At 34.5% G+C, this 20,202-nt stretch overlaps 1 protein-coding gene across 2 annotated transcripts in view; it reads right to left on the bottom strand.

Annotated features, from left to right (window-relative positions):
* CDRT1 (CMT1A duplicated region transcript 1) overlaps nt 1-20,202 on the bottom strand; it is a 96,084-nt gene that overhangs the window by 64,728 nt on the left and 11,154 nt on the right. For both annotated transcript variants that reach the window (XM_031968424.1, XM_031968425.1), the window contains exon 2: nt 6,818-6,982. In XM_031968424.1, the coding sequence (XP_031824284.1) occupies nt 6,818-6,982 (165 nt within the window). The remainder of the gene's footprint in view (nt 1-6,817; nt 6,983-20,202) is intronic.

The following is a 20,202-nucleotide window of genomic DNA, read 5'->3' as shown; positions in this document are numbered from 1 at the left end:
CTACGGGACATGAGTGTGGTCCACAACATAGCATTTCCACTATTTCTGTTATTGTTTGCTTGCAATTTTGTTTTCTTTCTCGGGTTTTTTTTTTTTTAACCTTCTTTCTAGATCCAATTTTTCTTGTGCAGCAAGATAACTGTATAAATATGTATACATATATTGTATTTAATATATACTTTAATATATCTAACATGTATGGAACTACCTGCCATCTAGGGGAAGGGGTGGGAAGAAGGAGGGGAAAAGTTGGAACAGAAGGTTTTGCAAGGGTCAGTGTTGAAAAATTACCCATGTGTATGTTTTGCAAATAAAAAGCTATTAAAAAAAAAAACAAAGAAAAAGCTGTCTACCATATGTGCTTCCACTTTTATTTTCTTCTCGCTCTTTTTCTTTTCCTTTGTTGAGGTAATTGGGATTAAATGAGCTGCCCAAGGTCACACTAGGAAGTGTTAAATGTCTGAGATCAAATTTGAACTCAGGTCCTCCTGATTTCAGGGCTGGTGCTCTATACACTGCGCCACCTAGCTGCTCCTTCTTGCTCTTTTCTTAATCTCTTAACAAACCAGATTCTGACATTACAATTTCACCAAAATTGCCTTCTCCAAAATTATCAATCATCTCCTCGTTGTCAAAATCCAATGGCCTTTTCTCAATCTTCATTTTTCCTGACCTTTCTGCAGCGTTTGGCACTATTGATCCCTTTCTATTCCTTTATACTCTCTTCTGTCTAGTTTCTCAAGATAGTGCTCTAAGACAATACTCTTGCTTTTTGTCTCAGTCTCTTTTGCTGGACTTTCATCCAAGTCACACGCTTTAATCATAGATATCCTACAAGGTTCTGTTTTAAGTACCCTCTTCTTTCCTTTTATACTATTTCACTTGGTGATTTCATTAGGTCTTATGTATAGCCTCAACAAGAACCACAGAAACTTTCACCTCCTAGACTGTTTGTAGAATTGGGATCTGAGTCTGGGAATACTGAGGGAAGCTCAGCTGCTTAGGAATGCTAGGTCCAGCTGTGCTGCACAGAAGTCCTAGGAGAAAAGGAACCAGCACAACCAGTGAGAACCCAGAGGCAGTGGAGCAGGGATGCTGCTGGCTGTGGGCACTTACTAGAGTGGGGAACTCTTAGTTTAGATTCCTGGTCAGAGGGGAGAGCTGAGGATTATAGGTGCTTACACTAATACCATATTTTAAGAAAGAAAAAAATGAATTGGCACAGAAAAATGAACCAAACCATAAAAATTTACTTTGGGAACAGGGAGAAACCAAAGTTTATCTTCAGAGGAGGACACTCAAGTAAAAAAAAAAAAAAAAAAAAAAGTTTCTATCCCCAAAGAGTAATGTGAAATGGCTCCCTGCCCAGAGAGAATTTATATAAGAACTCAAAAAGGAATTTTAAAATCAAATGAGAGACATTGAGGAAAAACTAAAAAATAATAAAAACCATCCAAGAAAAGACAGACGATTGTGGGGGAAAAAAAATTAACCAACTAAAAAAAGAGATAAGAGTCTCAAAAACAAAAATAACTCTTTGAAAATTAGAATTATGCAAGCAAAAGCCAGTGAAGATATGAGAGATCAAGAAATAACAAAACATTATAAAGAATGAAAAAATAGAATAGAATGTGAAACATAAGAAAAATGATAGATCTGAAGAACAAATCAAGAAGGGAAAAATATAAAAATAATTGGACCACCTGAAAGTTGTGGCCAAAAAAAAGGACCTTGACACAATAATGCAAGAAATAATCCAAGAAATTGTCCTGGACTGATAGAACATGAGGAGAAAGTAGAAATAGAAAAAATCCACCTATCATCTCCTTAGTGAGATCCTTTGTGGAAAATATATAAGAACATTATTATTAAATTTCAAAAATCCCAGATCAAATAGAAAAATTTGCAAGAAACAAGAAAATAATAATTCAAATACACTGGAGCTACAATTAGAATTGCATAGGATTTGTCAACAGCTACAATAAAAGACCACAGGGCCTGGAACCATTTCTCTTGACAATCAAAAGAACTAGGCTTGAGACCAAAAAATTCATATCCAGCAAAATTATCTATAATTATGAATATTGTGAATAATTGTGAATAATTATGACTTATATGAATAAGAAAAAATGGACATTCAACGAACTTGCAGATTTTCAGGACTTTCTATCAACCAAACTGGAATTTAACAGAAAATTTAACATATGAATCAACTTCAAAGATTAATTTCAAGGAACTCAACATGGACAAATTGTTTGGTTTTTTAATGTGGGAAATTATAGCATATGTTTACGATTGACATCAACAATAGGGCAGCTCAAAAGATTTTAAAAATTTACTCACTCTCCTTATTGCCCAAAGCCAAGTCTCAGCAACACAGCTGGCATTCCTTATCAGCCAATCTTCCCAGATCATTCCCTCAATCTTCTCAGACTCAGACCCGATTCCTCAAGATGTAGGAGAGGTGAAAGTTCCTGAGGTTAAGGCTAAGGCTACTTCTAAAGCCAGCTAGTTCCAGGACTCTTCACTTGCTGTTTCTATAAAGCTAGCCTGGAGATGTTTACACTTCACACCAGTTAAACCTCAATCCCAGGGTCTGTCTTCCAGTCTTTTCAAATTGTCCCAGGAGGACTTCTGTTTTGCCCGAAGTCTTAATTGTTTTTCACCAATCTGTTCTCCCTGAAGCACAATTTTATTTTGTTTGGAGAGCTTGGAATTTTCTGACCTACTTTATCATCTTTCCAGAATCTTCCCCTATTCTTTTTCTTCAGGGTCATCTCCATCCTACTTCTAGCTGCCAAAATCTATCCTATTGGTAAAATTTTATAATTAGCATTAAGTTACCAGCCAATTAGAAGTCACTTTCTTAAGTCTTGTCACCATTCACACTCCTTCAGGCAAGGAGAGGAAAAGGAAATTTATACTCACAAACTAATGCTCACAAAGTAGTAAGGTTCTATTTTCCAAAAAAAATAATGTGCATCTCAAAAGTTATATGAAAGTAAAAAATAGTTCTTCCCAATTATATATTAATCATTGTCATATTTTTGAAGTAAGGAACATGGTGTGCAAAAAAAGGATGAGTAAGATGGTGAAGAGACAATAGTCTATGCCACATGTAAACTTTTTCTTCACTGGGCATATTTAGCCTAGAAATAAAAAAAAAAAAACCCTTAAAGGAAGCATAATAGCTCTCTTTTAAGTAATTTGAAAGATTCTTAAATGGAAGCAGTGGAGTTGTTTTTCTTGAATTTAGAGCCTAGATTAGGAACAATGAGTAAAAATTGCAAACACAGATTTTAGCTTCAAATGTAAAGAAAATTTGCTAATAATACAAGCTATCCAGAAGTGGAATGGGATTCCTCAGAAAGCAGTGAATTCAATCTGACTAGTGGCCTTCATTTCCTAGAAATCAGATCAGCTCAGACTAGATCTCCAAGGACTCTCTTAACTTTGAATTTTATAAATCTTGAATCAATATAAATTTCCAATCTTAAGTTCAACATAACTAAAATCAAGCTTATTGTCTTTACCCTTAAACCTGTTCCTCCTAATTACAATATTTCATTTTCCATTTTCAAAACCTTGATATTATCTGTGCTTCTTTTCTTTTCCTCATATCTCATATTTAACTACTAAGTACTTATGATTCAACCTCTACACAGATGTCTCTCATGTCCATCTCTTTCATTTTCAATTGCCCCAAACTTAGTAGACCCCTTTATTACTATATACCTAGACTATTGCAATAGTTCTTATCCCTACTGTTCTTTCTTTCTTTCACTCCATCCTTTATATCAATGCTAACTTTAAGAAATAAAGCGTTTTATATCCCTATTCTATTCCAATTTGTATCAGTCAATTTGATAGAATCATATCAAAGTTCTGCTTATAAGGTCCCAGAGCTGTGAGCTGCAGATTAACTTGCTTAACTATAGGAAGTTAACTAAAGGGCCTCCACCCTTGTTTTGCCTTACTATGATCAAGCCCAGCATGGCAGAAATCACAACTACATAAAAAGTTCTATAATAAAATCTAATGTTTTTCTATTCTGGACCAATCACTTGTCCAATAAGAGTGTGACTAGTTAGGTCATCCAACTTGTGATAGCTTGTATCATTTCCTCCTGACTAAGGAGAAAACTTTCCATCTTGTGTAGAGATATTCCTTAATTTACCCAACTTGTAACTCTGCTGACATAGTTTTGCTTATTTTTGCTTATGTATCATACATCAATCAGAAGAATTATTCTATATTTGGTATAGCTATTCAGAATGACTATACATTTAGCCCTAGGTATATTAGATGGTGAGGAAGATCTGAGGTTCACTTCATTACTGACCACCAGGGACCCTTTAATAAAGTGCCATTAACTTAGAACTCTTATCTCAGTCTCTTTTATTATAAGTGGGATAATTTTAATCCCCATATAACCTAATCTTTGTCTAGTCATATAACTCCTCTATTGAGAAATCTTTAGTGATTGTTAAATGTTTTATTTATATATATATATAAAGGTTAAATGCCTTTTTAACTTTTCATTTTCCCCCAATTAACAAGCATTTTCTTTCTTTCCCTTCAAATGTCATTATCTAGAATTTGAGATCTTTCACAATGGGACAATCTTTTTTTTTCATACATAATTCATATTGTTCTAATCCATGTAGTCAATGCTTTAATCAAACTGAAATATTCTGTCTCCAAAATATAGTCAATGTGTCTTTACTCACATTGTTCCCTACTGATGAAATTACCTCTCTTTTCTTGCTTTATCTATTGAATTTCTATCCATCCTTTAAATTTCCTCCAGGAAGCTTTTCTTAATCTACATATCAGAAGTGATCTTTTTCACCTTGAACTTCCTATAGCTCTTTATTTTGAACTTTTCTAATGCATTTTCATGTAATATTATGTGTTATAACTATCTGTGATTGGTTCTTATCCATTTATTATACTATAAAAATAGTACAAATTTAAAACCACTATCAGTATTCTAGCAGACAAGCTTAAGATACTACAAATATTTTAGGTCAATGGAAAAGCACATAGGAACATGATAAGAAAGTGGTAGCTAGATTGATGTCTTCCTGAAAATAAACACACAAATATGTAGCCATCTTGCCAAGACTATCAGGTATTAATTCCCTTAGCTATACTCATTTTCTGTTTATTCATATTCACATCAAGATATAATCACAAGCCTTATTTCTCGTTCCCAACTGACTTGTCTGTTCTTGGTATTCAAAAGTATGATTTCTACTAGTGTGAAAATTTCCTCTGTTACTGTAAACAAGGCAATTCATGACGCATTTATAATTTTACAGAATTGCCTGGAAAACAGAGATCAAGTGATTTATGAATGATCATATAGCAATAGCTAGACTTTTCAGATCTTCCTGACTCCAAAAATAACTATGTACTGTCAAGATGCTTTTCATCCACCATGCATAATAAGTTGGAAGTTTTAATCATGAATAATAACTCTACAAGTAAAATTCTCAAACTAATGACCATTCACCTAAAGAGAAACTTCTGTACTTGGGCTTTTTTCTAAGGGAAGTCCTAGCTCCAGGAAATCAAATGGTATTAATTACCATAGTACTTACACTGTTTATAACAATAGTGAATATAATTATTTCTGAAGACTCCACCAATTTTAGAACTATTTCTCCTCAACATCTAAAAAATAAAATAAAATGAATCAAGTGTGTAATACATACCTCAGGCAATTCTACTTCTAGGAAATCTCTAAAGAACATTCACAATCTGTGATATACAATGTGATACACACCCTTCTTCATTGTTGATTGGCCCATGTTATTTAATCTCATCTTTCCAACTAAATTATAACTTCTTTGAATGTCAGAACTATGCAATATACTTCTTTTGCATCCCATATTTCAAATTATTGAGCATATTATAGGAAGTCAGTAAATTCCCATTGACTAATTAAAATATAATCATAGATACACTGTCTTATATAATATAAATTAGAATGGTCTATGAGAATGGTGACTGTTGGAATCTTAGTGTTAACTCAACTTGAAACAAGGTGATAACTGGAGAGATATGTTAGAATCCTAGTGTTAACTCAATGGAATTGATACAATGCTTGTGTTCACACCTTTAGAGAGCTCATATAAGCAAGAAATATTTAAGTACTCATTGGAGTTCACACTTTTGGGAGATTTCAGGGTTTTGTATGAGATATCCTAATTCACACTTCCCTTAATCCCTCCCTCGGAGGGAAGAAGTAAACCTTTGGGAGATGATATATAAGAAATGAACTCAGCCAAGAATTCAGATGAATTAGTGAGTTCAGCCAGAAGCCCTCTCTTGGAGGCAAGAGAGATTCATTACAACTTTCACCTTGGTGCTGGCTGGAGGCTGAAGAAACCAGAGGCAAAGGACAAGCTGCAAGAGTTCTTGGAACCAAGCAGAAACATAGGCCTCTAAGAAAACTAACCAGGCTATATTGAAGGACACAATAAAAGATTTGAACTGTTAGCACCTGGCTGCATTTGGGTGATTATTACTTTTAACTGAAACTAAGGCTGCCTCCAGAAAACCTCCCCAGAAAACCTGCTCCCAGAGAGAACCATTATAAGAAAAAGAACACCACAGGTGACAATGGTGAAAATGGACCCCTTTCAGTATTTCTGTTATGATTTATATTTCCTTCATCTGTGTGTTCCTATTGAAAACCTCCTCTCACTTCCTACTCTGAAAAGCATGGGAAGTTCATGCTATCTGAACTCTCCTGAGCTTTAGTAATTTTCCCATAAGTCCTTCATTTTTTCTGAAATATCCATCTCACCATTGAAGTTGAAGTCTTCCACTTGGCCCTGGCCATCATAGAAGCTTTGACTTTTTGAGGTTCTGGAAAAAGATAAGGTGTGGAGCTTAGAGTAGATCTCAGAGTTGTGACGGGATTCCTTAAGACTGTCTGGAAGTGAAACATCTGAGTCCTCTTGTAGGTTCACTGAAAGAACAAGAAAAACTATGTTATTCACATCATAAACTGAAGTTTCTCTGAATTCTGATACGTATCTGGGCCTCTGCAGCTTTTATGGTACCATAGAGATAACATTATAATAATGTAGTTTCACTTCTACTCTTCATTCTTTTACTTAAATCATCTAAGTCAAATGAGTTTCCAACATATAGGAAAATATTTTGAAAAGACAACTGTCTCTCTTTTCAATTTCTATCTCTAGCACTTAGAACATATAATAATAATAATAATAATAATAATATATATATATATAATGTTTTCCTGAATTTCCTCTATCCTAATCCATTGCTTCCTTCTCTACTGCTCACAAATTTGAATTTCCACCATCATTTTTTAAAAACTCATAATCTCAAATTATTCTCCTCTATTTCACCTTTTTTGCACAGCCAAACTCCCAGAAAATGTTATTTATGTGTATTGTCTCCTCCTTATCATCTACTTCTTTCACAGTCCCTCACAATTCATCTCTCACTTCATAGATTCAACTGAACTTGTTTTCTCCAAGGTTCCTTATGATTTACTTACCATATCCAATGGCCCTTTCTTAGTCCCTATTCTTTAAAATACTATGAGATTTCCATTTGCCTTTATGAGTCCACATATGCTTAATCAACTTTTAAAATAAGAACCCAAGTTTTAGTGTCAAAATATTTTCGAAGTATAAAAGGAGACAGTTTGTTTTATATTTAATTGGTAAGTTTATGTATATTCTAAGCTTATTTGTAGTTTTCCTTTGAAAGCTTGGGAATACCATTTAACATTTCTGACTTTCAATTTCCATTTGTAAAATGATGATAATATTATTTGTAGTACCTATTTCATAGCATTTTTAAGAGGATCACTTGAAACAATATATGTGTGTGTATGCAAGTATATATATTATATATATGAAGTACTTTGCAATTAATGTCAATTGTTGTTAATTATATATGGTTAAACTCAGGGTTTTTAAGCAAACAATTGAGAAATTTTAAAATAAAATTAAGATTGTCCATTTCACTGGCTGCCACATGTACTTATAGGTATAGGTCTGTACAAGGATCAGCAGGTGAATTGGGCTCATAATTATGTTGGATCTCTCTCATCAGAGTGGTGCAAAACTAGAGAAAAACAAGTTGTATCAACCATTAATTATTTTTAGTTAATTTTTCATTTTAATTTTAGTTCCAAATTCTCTCTCTCCCATCTTGTCCCCTCATCAAGAAAGCAAGAAAAATAAACTGTCATAAGCAGAATATAATCAAGCAAAATCAATCAAGCATCAGCCATATCTTAAAAAATATGCCTCAGTCTGCACTCTAAGTCTCTATATGGGGGTGGGTAGTATTAAAGAGAACAGAAGAAAGTGAGATTTTAGCTGAGACTTATGACAGGGAGCCCAGAGTTTTTTAGAACAAGGAGATGTAGGCATGGTTTTTAGGCAGCAAGGAAGGTAGACAAAGAACAATTGATTCTTTGAAGAGTAGGGAGTCATAGGGGGGCAATCTTCAGAAGACAGGAGGAATGGAATTACTTATGCATTTAGAAGGGGACAGCTTTGGCAAAGAGATAGGCTACCTCTTGTGAAACAAAGATGAAGAAGGAAATAGGATGAAAAAGCATCTGAGTAATTGAGTGATAAATATGGATTGAATAAATCTCAAAGGAAGAAAAGTTGCTGAATGACAGTGGTAGAGAATAAGAATAATGATTTGGGGAAGGAGAAGTGTTATGAATTAAAGTGCACTCGGTGCTGGAAAGGTTAGTCTGAGAAGCAGTATCATCATGATAGAACCAGGTCTCAGCAAGAAGATGGAGAGGATAATAAAAGAAAAAAAATTAAGATGAAATCCAATTTGTAACTTGTGGAGTAGCCATTCCTGACACAATGGAAAGGTGAGCTAGCTTTAGATAGGAGGTTGGAATGTTGGGTTGGGGAAGGTAGAAGTAAGGGAATAGTCAGTGACAAATATATATATTAAGTTTGAACAATGGCAACCAGAGACTGTAATGTTCTTGTGACTTTTCATTGGGATATTTCTTTTTCCATTTAGCACACTTGTTCTGGGAAATATGGTGGTTTTTTTAAAAAAAATAATATTTTATTGATTTTTTTTCACATCAGTCTTCCCCAGTATCCCTTCTTCCTTCCAGGAATCATCAATATAAACAAAAAGTATTTTTTTTTTAAGACAAAGAGGGGAAAGTGAGCAGAACAGAATAACACATTGAAAAAGTTGAAAAAATGAGCAATATGTGTATTTGTGGACTTTCCACCTCCATAAAGGAGAAGGTTGGAAATAGTTTTTCATATTTCTTTGAGTCCTACTATTGCTTTTAATTTTTTGTTGTATCATTCTTTCCATTTACATTGTTTTAGTTACAATGGTAGGCTCTACTTACTTTATTCTATATCAGTCCATTTAGATCATATAAATGTTTATTTGTATTCAACACATTTTTTTATTGTGTAGTAATATTCCATTATATTCATATACTACAGTTTCTTTAGTCATTCACAGCTGATGAGTGTCTACTATGTTTCTCCTTCATTACTATCACAAAAAGTGCTATAAATACTGAGAAGTACAACAGGACTTTTTCCCCTGATCAATGGCTTTCTTGAAATATAAGCATGGTAATGGAGTCCGTGGTAAAAAGTGTATAGACTGTTTGATTCTTTTATTTTCATAATTCCTGATTGTTTTTCAAAATGATTAAACCAATTCAGAGCTCCATAAATAATGTATAAATGTATCTATCTTTTTATAACCCCTCAAATATTGACTTGCAATTTTTTATAATTTTTGCCAAAATGCAGGGTTTGCGGTGAAATCCCAAGTTGTTTTAATTTACATTTTTCTTATTAATGATTTTGAGCCTTTTTTTTTTGTAGTTGTGAATACTTTGCAGTTTTTTTGAGAACTGTTTTTTCACATCCTTTGCCTATTTATCTATTAGGGAATCTATAAATCACATATTCATAGACATATGTTGGATAGAAAATGATTTCAGAAAAAAATGATACAAAAATTTTTCCCCATTAAATATTTCCTTCCTTAACCTAGATCTATTAATATTGTCTGTGTAGAAAATCAAAGTCTTATTTATATTATCTTTTATAATTGCTTCTCTCTTATTTAGTTAAGAATGTATCTTTTATGGACAGAAGCAGCTACGCCCAAAGAAAGAACACTGGGAAATGAATGTAAACTGTTTGCATTTTTGTTTTTCTTCCCAGGTTATTTTTACCTTCTGAATCCAATTCTTCCTGTGTAACAAGAGTACTGTTGAGTTCTGCACACATATATTGTATCAGGATACACTGTGACATATTTAACTTGTATAGGACTGCTTGCCATCTGGGGAAGGGGGTGAAGGGAAGGAAGGGAAAAGTGGGAACAGAAGTGAGTGCAAGGGATAATGTTGTAAAAAAAAAATTACCCAGACATGGGCTCTATCAATAAAAAGTTATAATATTAAAAAAAATAAAAAATAAAGGGGATATATCCCTAAAAAAATTAAATTAAAAATTAAATTAAATTAAATTTTAATGGTATGATTTTTAATATTAAGATTACTTACAATGTATTTGGTATAAAATGTGGGTATAAGTCTAATTTCTACTAGACTGCTTCCCAGTTTTCAAACAATTTTTATCAAATAGGGATTTTTTTTAATAGATTACTTGTGTCTTCCATTTTATTAAACACTGGGTTATAGAATTCCTCTGTTACTGGATCTCTCATGTAGTTTATTCCATTGATAATTCTTTAATTTCCTTCTCTTGGCCTCTTGCTATCACTAGCTTTTCCAGAATTATATCAATTAGTTGTAGGAAAAGTGAACATCCTTAGTTCATTCCCATATTTATGGGAAAAGGCTCCAGTATGCCCATGTATATCATATATCTCCATTACATATGTTAGCTTTTGCTTTTAGATAAATGCTTTTTATGATTTTTTAACAGTCCCATCTATGTATGCCAAAATGTAAAGTTTTTCACATAAAAAGGTGTTGTACTAGGGGCATCTAGGTGGCGCAGTGGATAGAGCACCAGCCTTGAAGTCAGGACAAGCTGAATTCAAATATTCAAATGTGGTCTCAGACACTTAACACTTCTTAGCTATGTGACCCTGGGCAAGTCACCTCAGCAAAACAACAACCAAAAAAAAAGGTGTTTACTGTGTCAGACACATTTTCTGTATTTATTAAAATGATCGTGTGGTTTGGAATTATATTAAAAATATAATTTTAAAATATATTTTAATATATTATATATATCAAATATAATCGTTTATTGTTTTATTATACAACTCTTTTTTTAAATTAGGTTATACATGTACATTCATTTTTAATTTTCTATATGAGTCATTTTGGGAAAGAAACAACCAAACAAAAAGGACAAACCACAAGAAAAAAAAAAGTGAAAATAGTATGCCATTGATCCATATTGGAGGCAGGGAGTAAAGAATGGAAGGAAGGGAGGGTCTTCCAAATGACCAATTCCAGCCAGTAAAGCTGGCCCAGCTTTACTTACAGAGGTTATTGTTGATCCTTCATCCTTGAAGAGGATCATACATCAAGGAGATGATGCCCAACCTTTCCTGCTTGCTTCACTTAACATCAGTTCATATAAATATTTCCAGGCTTTTCTAAAATCAATATGTACATTGTTTTTTTATAGAACAATAATATTCCATTATTTTTATATACCATAACATATTCAGCCATTCTTCAATTAATGGTCATCCACTCATTGTCCAATTCTTTGCTAACACAAAGAGCTGCTACAATCATTTTTGCATATGTGGGTCCTTTCCCCTCTTTTTATACAACCATTTGCAACTCTGATATAAATCCCACCTGATCTTAATGATTTTCTAGATAAATCACTGTATATTATTTAATAGCATTTTATTTAAAATGTTCTGCATCTTGTGTGTTTTATCTTCCCCTAGCTTAAGTACTGGAAATATGTTTTGAAAAAAATTTCAGATAGAATGCTTTTTTTACTCATTTTGAGAATAATTTGTGAAATATGGGTACTTTTATTAAAAGTTTAGTAGAGACGCTGAGTGAAATGATCAGGACCAGGAGATCATTATATACTTCAACAACAATACTATATGATGACCAGTTCTGATGGACCTGGCCATCCTCAGCAACGAGATCAACCAAATCATTTCCAATGGAGCAGTAATGAACTGAACCCAGCTATACCCAGAGAAAGAACTCTGGGTGATGACTAAAAATCATTACATTGAATTCCCAATCCCTATATTTATTCCCACCTGCATTTTTGATTTCCTTCACAAGCTAATTGTACAATATTAGAGTCCGATTCTTTGTACAGCAAAATAACGGTTTGGTCATGTATACTTATTGTGTATCTAATTTATATTTTAATATATTTAACATCTACTGGTCATCCTGCCACCTGGGGGAGGGGGTGGGAGGGTAAGAGGTGAAAAATTGGAACAAGAGGTTTGGCAATTGTTAATGCTGTAAAGTTACCCATGCATATAACCTGTAAATAAAAGGCTATTTAAAAAAAGTTTAGTAGAATTTTCTTGTGATTCCATTAACACCAAGGAATGATTTCCTTTGGCAGTTCCTATCCAATCAACTATATCTATTTCCTTTGCTGAGACTGGGTGATTTAAAATATACTAATTTCATAGTAATTTGAGATTTTTGTAACTTTGATTTTGTTAGCCTATGACTGTGCATATGTACTAATCATTCTTTTTCCCTCCTCTAGTGTTGTTCTTATTTTGCTCATTTACCATTTTATTGACTGTGCTTTCTTATTTTTAACCAGATTAGATAAAGGTTATCAAATTTAGAGTTGTCAAGAACCAGCTTTTAATTTTGTTTATCATTTCAGTGATTTTATTCTTCAGAATACATTCTTTTATTCCCTCCTCCACTTTCTACTGGATGCAGAATAGTTTTGTGTTATCCAAATGCCCTTTCCTTTACCTTTGAAGGTCTTTGTCCTGATGGCTTGCAGATATTTTTTCTAAATTGAACTGTTTAATTTACTACTTTGCATCTTAGAATTCCTTGGGCTTTTTTTTTTCTTTCTGGAAACAATCAGTGAATTTTTTTAATTGAAATTTCATTTTCTGTATTCAGAGCTTTTGAGACATTTTCTGCTATTATTTCCTTCATCCTGGTGTTAAGGGGAGATTTTTTGTTTTTATTTTTGTTTTATTTTGTTTTCCTGTCATGTTGCTCTGGAAGACCTATGATCCTTTGGTTGTCTCTATAAATTCTTTCTTTTGAGATCATTGTTTTGTTTGCATAGTAAGCATATTTTCTTTTAATATTCATGTGTTTTACTTTCATTGTAATGGTTTTTCTTCATTTCTGTATACTTACATTCCTAATCTATTGTTATGTTATTTCTTTGGTGAAGCTTGACATTTCAGATTCCAACTTTTCTATTTTGCTCATAAGTTTTTGCCGTAGAAAACAAAATTTTGCTCTCATAATTCTCATTTTTCTTTTAATTCTTCAGAAACAGAATGTGTCCTACTTAAATTCCACAAGGTCTTCTGTCCCAAGGTCTCATTTTCCTTCATTTTATAGTGTTTATACAAAGTTATGAAAATTCACTTACTAAATCTGTAGGCCATATTTCCTTCTCTTGTTAAAGTAGAAGTGGGTTTTTTAGCTTCTCTCTTCATCTGAGTAGGAACCCAGATCCATCCACATAGTAGGTATCTATGGTCAACTGCTTTTTCCTTTGCTTCCTTATTGCTATCATTATTGTTATTATTATTGTTTTCATTTTTTTAACGGCTTATAATTATAAAAAACTCTAATCCTAAAGTGTGAGGAATGATGGCCCAGGCTTCAGGTTTTACATACTGTTGTTTTCTGAACTCTGTCTGGGCACCCCCAAATTCTTGCACTTCTCTCCACACCAGAGCCATGGTTAGAGTCCCCAGCAACGAAAGGTGCTCTCACTCCCTTCAGTCCCTCTCTCAGCTGAGAGACCTCAACTTAACACTCTGTCCTGGAACTGAAATTCCATTTTCCTTCAAGTGCTTGCTCAAAATTCTCTTTGAGGTAACTTTTATTATTGACAGGTACAAAACACATTCTAGTTTCCATGTGTGATTATGTTAAAGAAAAGTTCTAGCTAGCAGGAGATATGTTAGTTAGGGCCCTTATCTGCATTAGTGATGGAGGATTACTCAAGAAGAGCAATTGTTAACAATTAGCAAAGGAGACAAGGAAAATAAGATTCAACCTATTTTACCTTGCTTTGGGGCTAGGAGTCACCTAAGTAACTAAACTAAGTATGGCTTAACTTTTGCCTAGAGTACTCATGGTCAATAAACTCATGAAAAACATGCCAAGGGAACTATGCTTAAAAAGTTATCAAACTGTGCATACCCTTTGATCCAGCAGTGTTATTACTGGGCTTATATCCCAAAGAGATCTTAAAGAAGGGAAAGGGACCTGTATGTGCCAAAATATTTGTGGCAGCCCTCTTTGTAGTGGCCAGAAACTGGAAACTGAGTAGATGCCCATCAATTGGAGAATGTCTGAATTGTGGTATATGAATATTATGGAATATTATTGTTTGGTAAGAAATGACCAAGAGGATGATTTCAGAAAGGCCTGGAGAGACTTAAACGAACTCATGCTGAGTGAAATAAGCAGGACCAGGAGATCATTATATACTTCAACAACAATACTATATAATGATCAATTCTGATGGACCTTACCATCTTCAGTAATGAGATGAACCAAATCAGTTCCAATGGAGCAGTAATGAACTGAACCAGCTACATCCAGCGAAAGAATTCTGGGAGATGACTAAGAACCATTACATTGAATTCCCAAACCCTATATTTTTGCCTGCCTGCATTTTTTTTTATTTCCTTCACAGGCTAATTGTACAATATTTCAGAGTCTGATTCTTTTTGTATAGCAAAATAACCGTTTGGACATGTAAACTTATTTTGTATTTAATTTATACTTTACTATATTTAACATGTATTGGTCATCCTGCTATCTAGGGGAGGAGGGAGGGGGAAGGAGGGGAAAAATTGGAACAAAAGGTTTGGCAATTGTCAATGCTGTAAAATTATCCATGCATATAACTTGTAAATAAAAAGCTATTAAAAAGAAAGAAAGAAAGAAAGAAAAACATGCTAAGGGGAAGTAAGAATCAGGTAGACCAGGGAGTTATGCATTCCCATTTGTAGTGCTAACCAGTAGGGAAACAGAGGAGCAGCTTGGCAGCCAGAAGGCTTGTTCTAGCTTCTGTAAGGTATGCCTGTTCTATAGGACACCCACAGCTGCAGATGCAAAATAAAATTGACCCTTAACTTTATCCCTCCTAAATCCTATCAAGTTATTTCTCACATCCTATTTTGAGGAGAATTTCAGAGTGTTCAGACAGTGTTTCTTGCCTTACTCCATCTTCCCAGAATCCTCTCCTAAATTTGTTTTTAAAAATAAAGAAGCGGTTGGAAATTCTGATTAATAGTTACCACTCACATTTCCAAGGGGCTCAAGATGAAAAATGCAACCTACCTTATAATTGAACTGAAAGAATTGGGATGCAGATTAAGACTTTTTGAACATGGCCAATGAAGGAATTTATTTTGCTTAGTTATACTTGTTTTGGCGGGAGAGGGGAAAGGGGGGAGTTTTGTTTACTTTACTTTCTCAGGTGGGGGAGTTTGTTTTGTTGTGCCACAGTTCCCTTTTATTGTCCTAAGTTTTCCTAATTGTCCTGACTCAGTTTCCCTAAATTATCCTGCCTCAATCCCCTTAATTGCAAACTCCTCTCTCTCCCCCACCCTGCTTCATTAGGACTGAAATTCAGGGCTAGTTACTCTAAAGTTATAAATTGTAAATGTGTAAAGTCAAGATAAGGGGTTCCTGGTTCCTAACTCCTCTTAAGTCACCTAGAATTTACCCCCCAACCTGTTAGAACCAGATTGATGGTCCCTGCCTGGAGATTCCCTGCCTGGAGATTCCTGCTCAGCAGAGTTTGGACTCCACCCCTCTTTGTCTTAGAGGCCCGAGTTTGGAGCCAAGGATATGTATGTCATTGAGAACTCACATTTGCTGCTAGATACTTTGGACATCAGTCCTGGGAGGCAGCATGCCCCCAGCACAGTCTCTCCTTCTCAGAAATACAAATAAAATATTAAAAACTCTCTAATCTCTATGTTGCCTCAATTTCTCTGGCATTACATTTGGAGGCCCCAGTGAGATATGAGAGCAGGATTAGAGATTAGAGAATAGCAGGTGTTGACGGGGAGCCTTGAGCCTGCTAGTCCTAGACTCTTAGGGAAGCCGGCATCTGGTTTCTTCCAGAATCCCATGGATTCATGTAGTTCCAGCCACAGAAAGAACTCACCACCAACACCCCTCTTGGCCAAAAAAGGAGAATCTGGTTTGAAACCCCTGTGGGGTAAGTTTTCTGTCTGGTATGATTGCTAGCCAGAAAAAGTTGGGCTGACAAGCTATTCAACTCTGGGAAGTGTCAATAGGACACCATGTGGCACTATCTGGTTTGAGCACCTTTTGGGGCACTATCTGGTTATATGTGTTAAATGGTTTGTTTAATGTTGTAATTTTGCAGTCTATGTCTGTGGGATTTGTGTTCTGTGTTCTATGTTAAAGAGCTATGTTAAAGTTTTCAGAACAATGATTAAGAATTGGTTATTTCTTGCAACTGTGCTTAGTATAAAAATTTGCTTGTGATTTTAAAATTTTTGACCTATTGCACTAATTTGTAAGTGAAAGGACAACAACAACAACAAAAAAAACAACTGGGCAGTTTTCAAAGCCAGCTAATAGGATTTCTAAGGGAAAGATCGATAAAACCTTACCTAATTCAAATTCAAGCCTGGCTTAGGCTGGCCTGGGCAGATAATGCCTCTGGAGGACAAAGGAGAACAGAGGAACAATTAGCATAATAATTGCTTTGAAACTTGGGGAAAGGTTTTGGAAAACTACTTTAAACCTAAGTGAAAACAAAACAAAAGCGTATTATTTTGGACAGTTTTAAAATAATTTTACTGTTGCCTGTACAGGCTAGATTTAGTTACCTTGAGTTTAACAATTGCTTGTTAAAGCGAAGTTCTGTTAACTTGCCTGAAAGGAGTCACCTGCCTCCAATTAGGTAAAGTATGTTATTTTCTGAAACACATTGGGTAATTTGTTAACATCATAGCTCTGCTGGATATGTGGGTTTTATGGAGTCATTTAGCTATTCATTGTATTGTGAATCTTAAAAGTTTTGAAGAAAAGAGAATGAAGATGATTAAGAGGGAAGGGAAAGACAAGAAGAAAAAGTTGCATGTGGAAAAGAAGTTGGGTGGGCTGGGTAGAAACGGGATCTTTTGTCTTCAAAGATGAAGATTAAACTCACCCCCCACACACGCTGCTTTCTGCTACTTTATCAATGGAGCATCTAGTTAGAAAGGTTATTGGAGATTGTTTAAGGCATGTAGCTGAGGGAAAGAGAAGAGTTAAGTAGGAAAAGAAAGAGGAAAGTTTTTAATGGAAGGATGGAGAAAAATTGAGTGGGGAACAGGAGGGAATCTTTTGTGCAGATTTTGCTCAACTTCCCTCCCCTCTCCCCCTTCCTCCATTCTCCTTTCCCCTGTGTTCCATTTTTTTTTTTATTTTTTTATCAAGTTGCAGCCACCTGGTTATCAGCTGAAAGGAGCAAACTAAGATTTCAAGAGACAGGCCTGCTTTTAAGTTAATTGACTGAATATTTGTTTTTTTTGATACATAATGGTCTCATTGGTTAAGGAGTATGCTCATAAATGTGATCGATAATTTGGTAGGTTATTTCTAAAAATTTAATTAATACTTTTAAGAACTTCTTGGATTCTTTTATGTTGATTAGTATATGTTTCTTTTGATACATAATGGTCTCATTGGTTAAGGAGTATGCTCATAAATGTGATCGATAATTTGGTAGGGTTATTTCTAAAAGTTTAATTAATACTTTTAAGAACTTCTTGGATTCTTTTATGTGGAATTAGTATATTCTATATAGGATATTCTGTGTAAGTTTTAATTGATTGTATTGATTGTATCCTGAGGTTATGCCCATCATTTAAAAGGCCTCTGAACATAATAGTTTTTTTCTTTGTCCTTTTGAAAATATTTGTTATGGAGAATTGGGTATTTTAAAAGTAAAACATCTACTTGGATATGAAAGATAATTGTTCTAAGTTGTGAACTTATTGAGACAAATTTCTTTACTGTTATAAATATAAGGTTATGGTAAATACCTGTTTGGTATTTATCTGAAGCTTTGGTTAATGGGATTTGTTATTGGGGGTAAATTTTCTTGGGCTTATAGTTAATGCTGTTTGGGAGTTTTAAAGCTCCACCATCTGACAGTTAGTGGGACAATTAACTGGAATAAAACTGGGTTAAGGTTATTTTATCCTGTATGTGCTGAAGGTTGAGTTTTAACTGCTTATGTTATGTTATAGTTATGTCCTTGCATTTTTTTTTCCTCCTGTGATTGATCAGAGACAATGGTCAATAGAAACTATTAATGCAATTCAATTACGTCATATCTTGCTGTTTCCAATCTGATTGTATGTAATCCTTATATCCTAAATACTTAGGCAAATGAGTATTTACCCTAGTCATCTATCTGGTCCTGAATATTTGTGTCTGGGATATTCAGGTTTTTTTTTTTTTTTTTAAGTTTCTTAATAATGAGAGGACACTTAACAATTGTCTGTGAAGCCTAACTGCTGTTTTATTTATTGGGACTACAGCTGCCAGCCGTTTGTCCTGTGAGACAAGCATGTCTCCTTACATAGGAAACTGCTGGCCAATCTATTTTGGCCTCCCCAAATCTTGTAGCAGTCCTTGTGGACCAGTCTTTCCATCTCAGACTGTTCTAACCTTTATTTGTTAGATTTGTGGCGTTTTTGTTTTTGTTTTAGATTTTGGTCAAATTACAGCTATGTCTGGGACCTAGATCAGCTTTGATTGCCAGCATGCCACACCCCACCTATTCCCCTCCCTGGACTGAGAGTCTCTGCCTGTTCTCAACACAAAGCAGTTTTTGAATGAAAAACCATTGTCCCTGCTCTTAGTGTACTTTGGACTGATATGGGGGAATTTGGGAATGGTTGATGAATGATTATTAAATCCTGACTGGGTTTAACATAGTCATCTATTACTATATGTTTTAAGATTTGGGATGGAAATTGTTAAAATTGTATAACTATTGCTGTTATGTTTGAGGAATTTTTAGGAAACCCTACTGTAACTAATCTGTTACATATAGGAATTTTGATTCACTCTTGGGATTAATATGTGGGATGGTTATTTCCATGAGAGAAAAAAAAGGGTGGATTTTTCTCAAAATACCTGAAAGAATGGGAACTCTAGTTTTCTGTTCATTTGCTTTAGGCACTTCTGCTCCACTCCCTATCTTACTAGTTCAGATTGAATTGGAAGGATTAAGAAATCCTTTTTAGAGTTGTGAACGAATTCAACCATTCTGGAGAGCAATCTGGAATTATGCCCAAAAAGTTATCAAACTGTGCATACCCTTTGATCCAGCAGTGCTACTATTGGGCTTATACCCCAAGGAGATACTAAAGAAGGGAAAGGGACCTGTATGTGCCAAATTGTTTGTGGCAGCCCTGTTTGTAGTGGCTAGAAACTGAAAAATGAATGGATGCCCTTCAATTGAAGAATGGTTGGGTAAATTGTGGTATATGAATGTTATGGAATATTATTGTTCTGTAAGAAATGACCAGCAGGATGAATACAGAGAGGCTTGGAGAGACTTACATGAACTGATGCTAAGTGAAATGAGCAGAACCAGGAGATCATTATATACATCAACAACGATACTGTATGAAGATGTATTCTGATGGAAGTGGATTTCTTTGACAAAGAGACCTAATTCAGTTTCAATTGATCAATGACGGACAGAAGCAGCTACACCCAAAGAAAGAACACTGGGAAATCAATGTAAAATGTTTGCATTTTTGTTTTTCTTCCCATGTTATTTTTACCTTCTGAATCCAATTCTTCCTGTGCAACAAGAGAACTGTTTGGTTCTGCACACATATATTGTATCTAGGAAATACTGTGACATATTCAACATATATAGAACTGCTTGCCATCTAGGGGAGAGGGTGGAGGGAGAGAGGGGAAAAATCAGAACAGAAGTGAGT

Source organism: Sarcophilus harrisii, chromosome 4, assembly GCF_902635505.1.
Source record: "Sarcophilus harrisii chromosome 4, mSarHar1.11, whole genome shotgun sequence".
NCBI classification, from domain to species: domain Eukaryota; kingdom Metazoa; phylum Chordata; class Mammalia; order Dasyuromorphia; family Dasyuridae; genus Sarcophilus; species Sarcophilus harrisii.
Note: the sequence above shows the minus strand (reverse complement) of the source record. Positions and strands in the feature narration are given on the sequence as shown.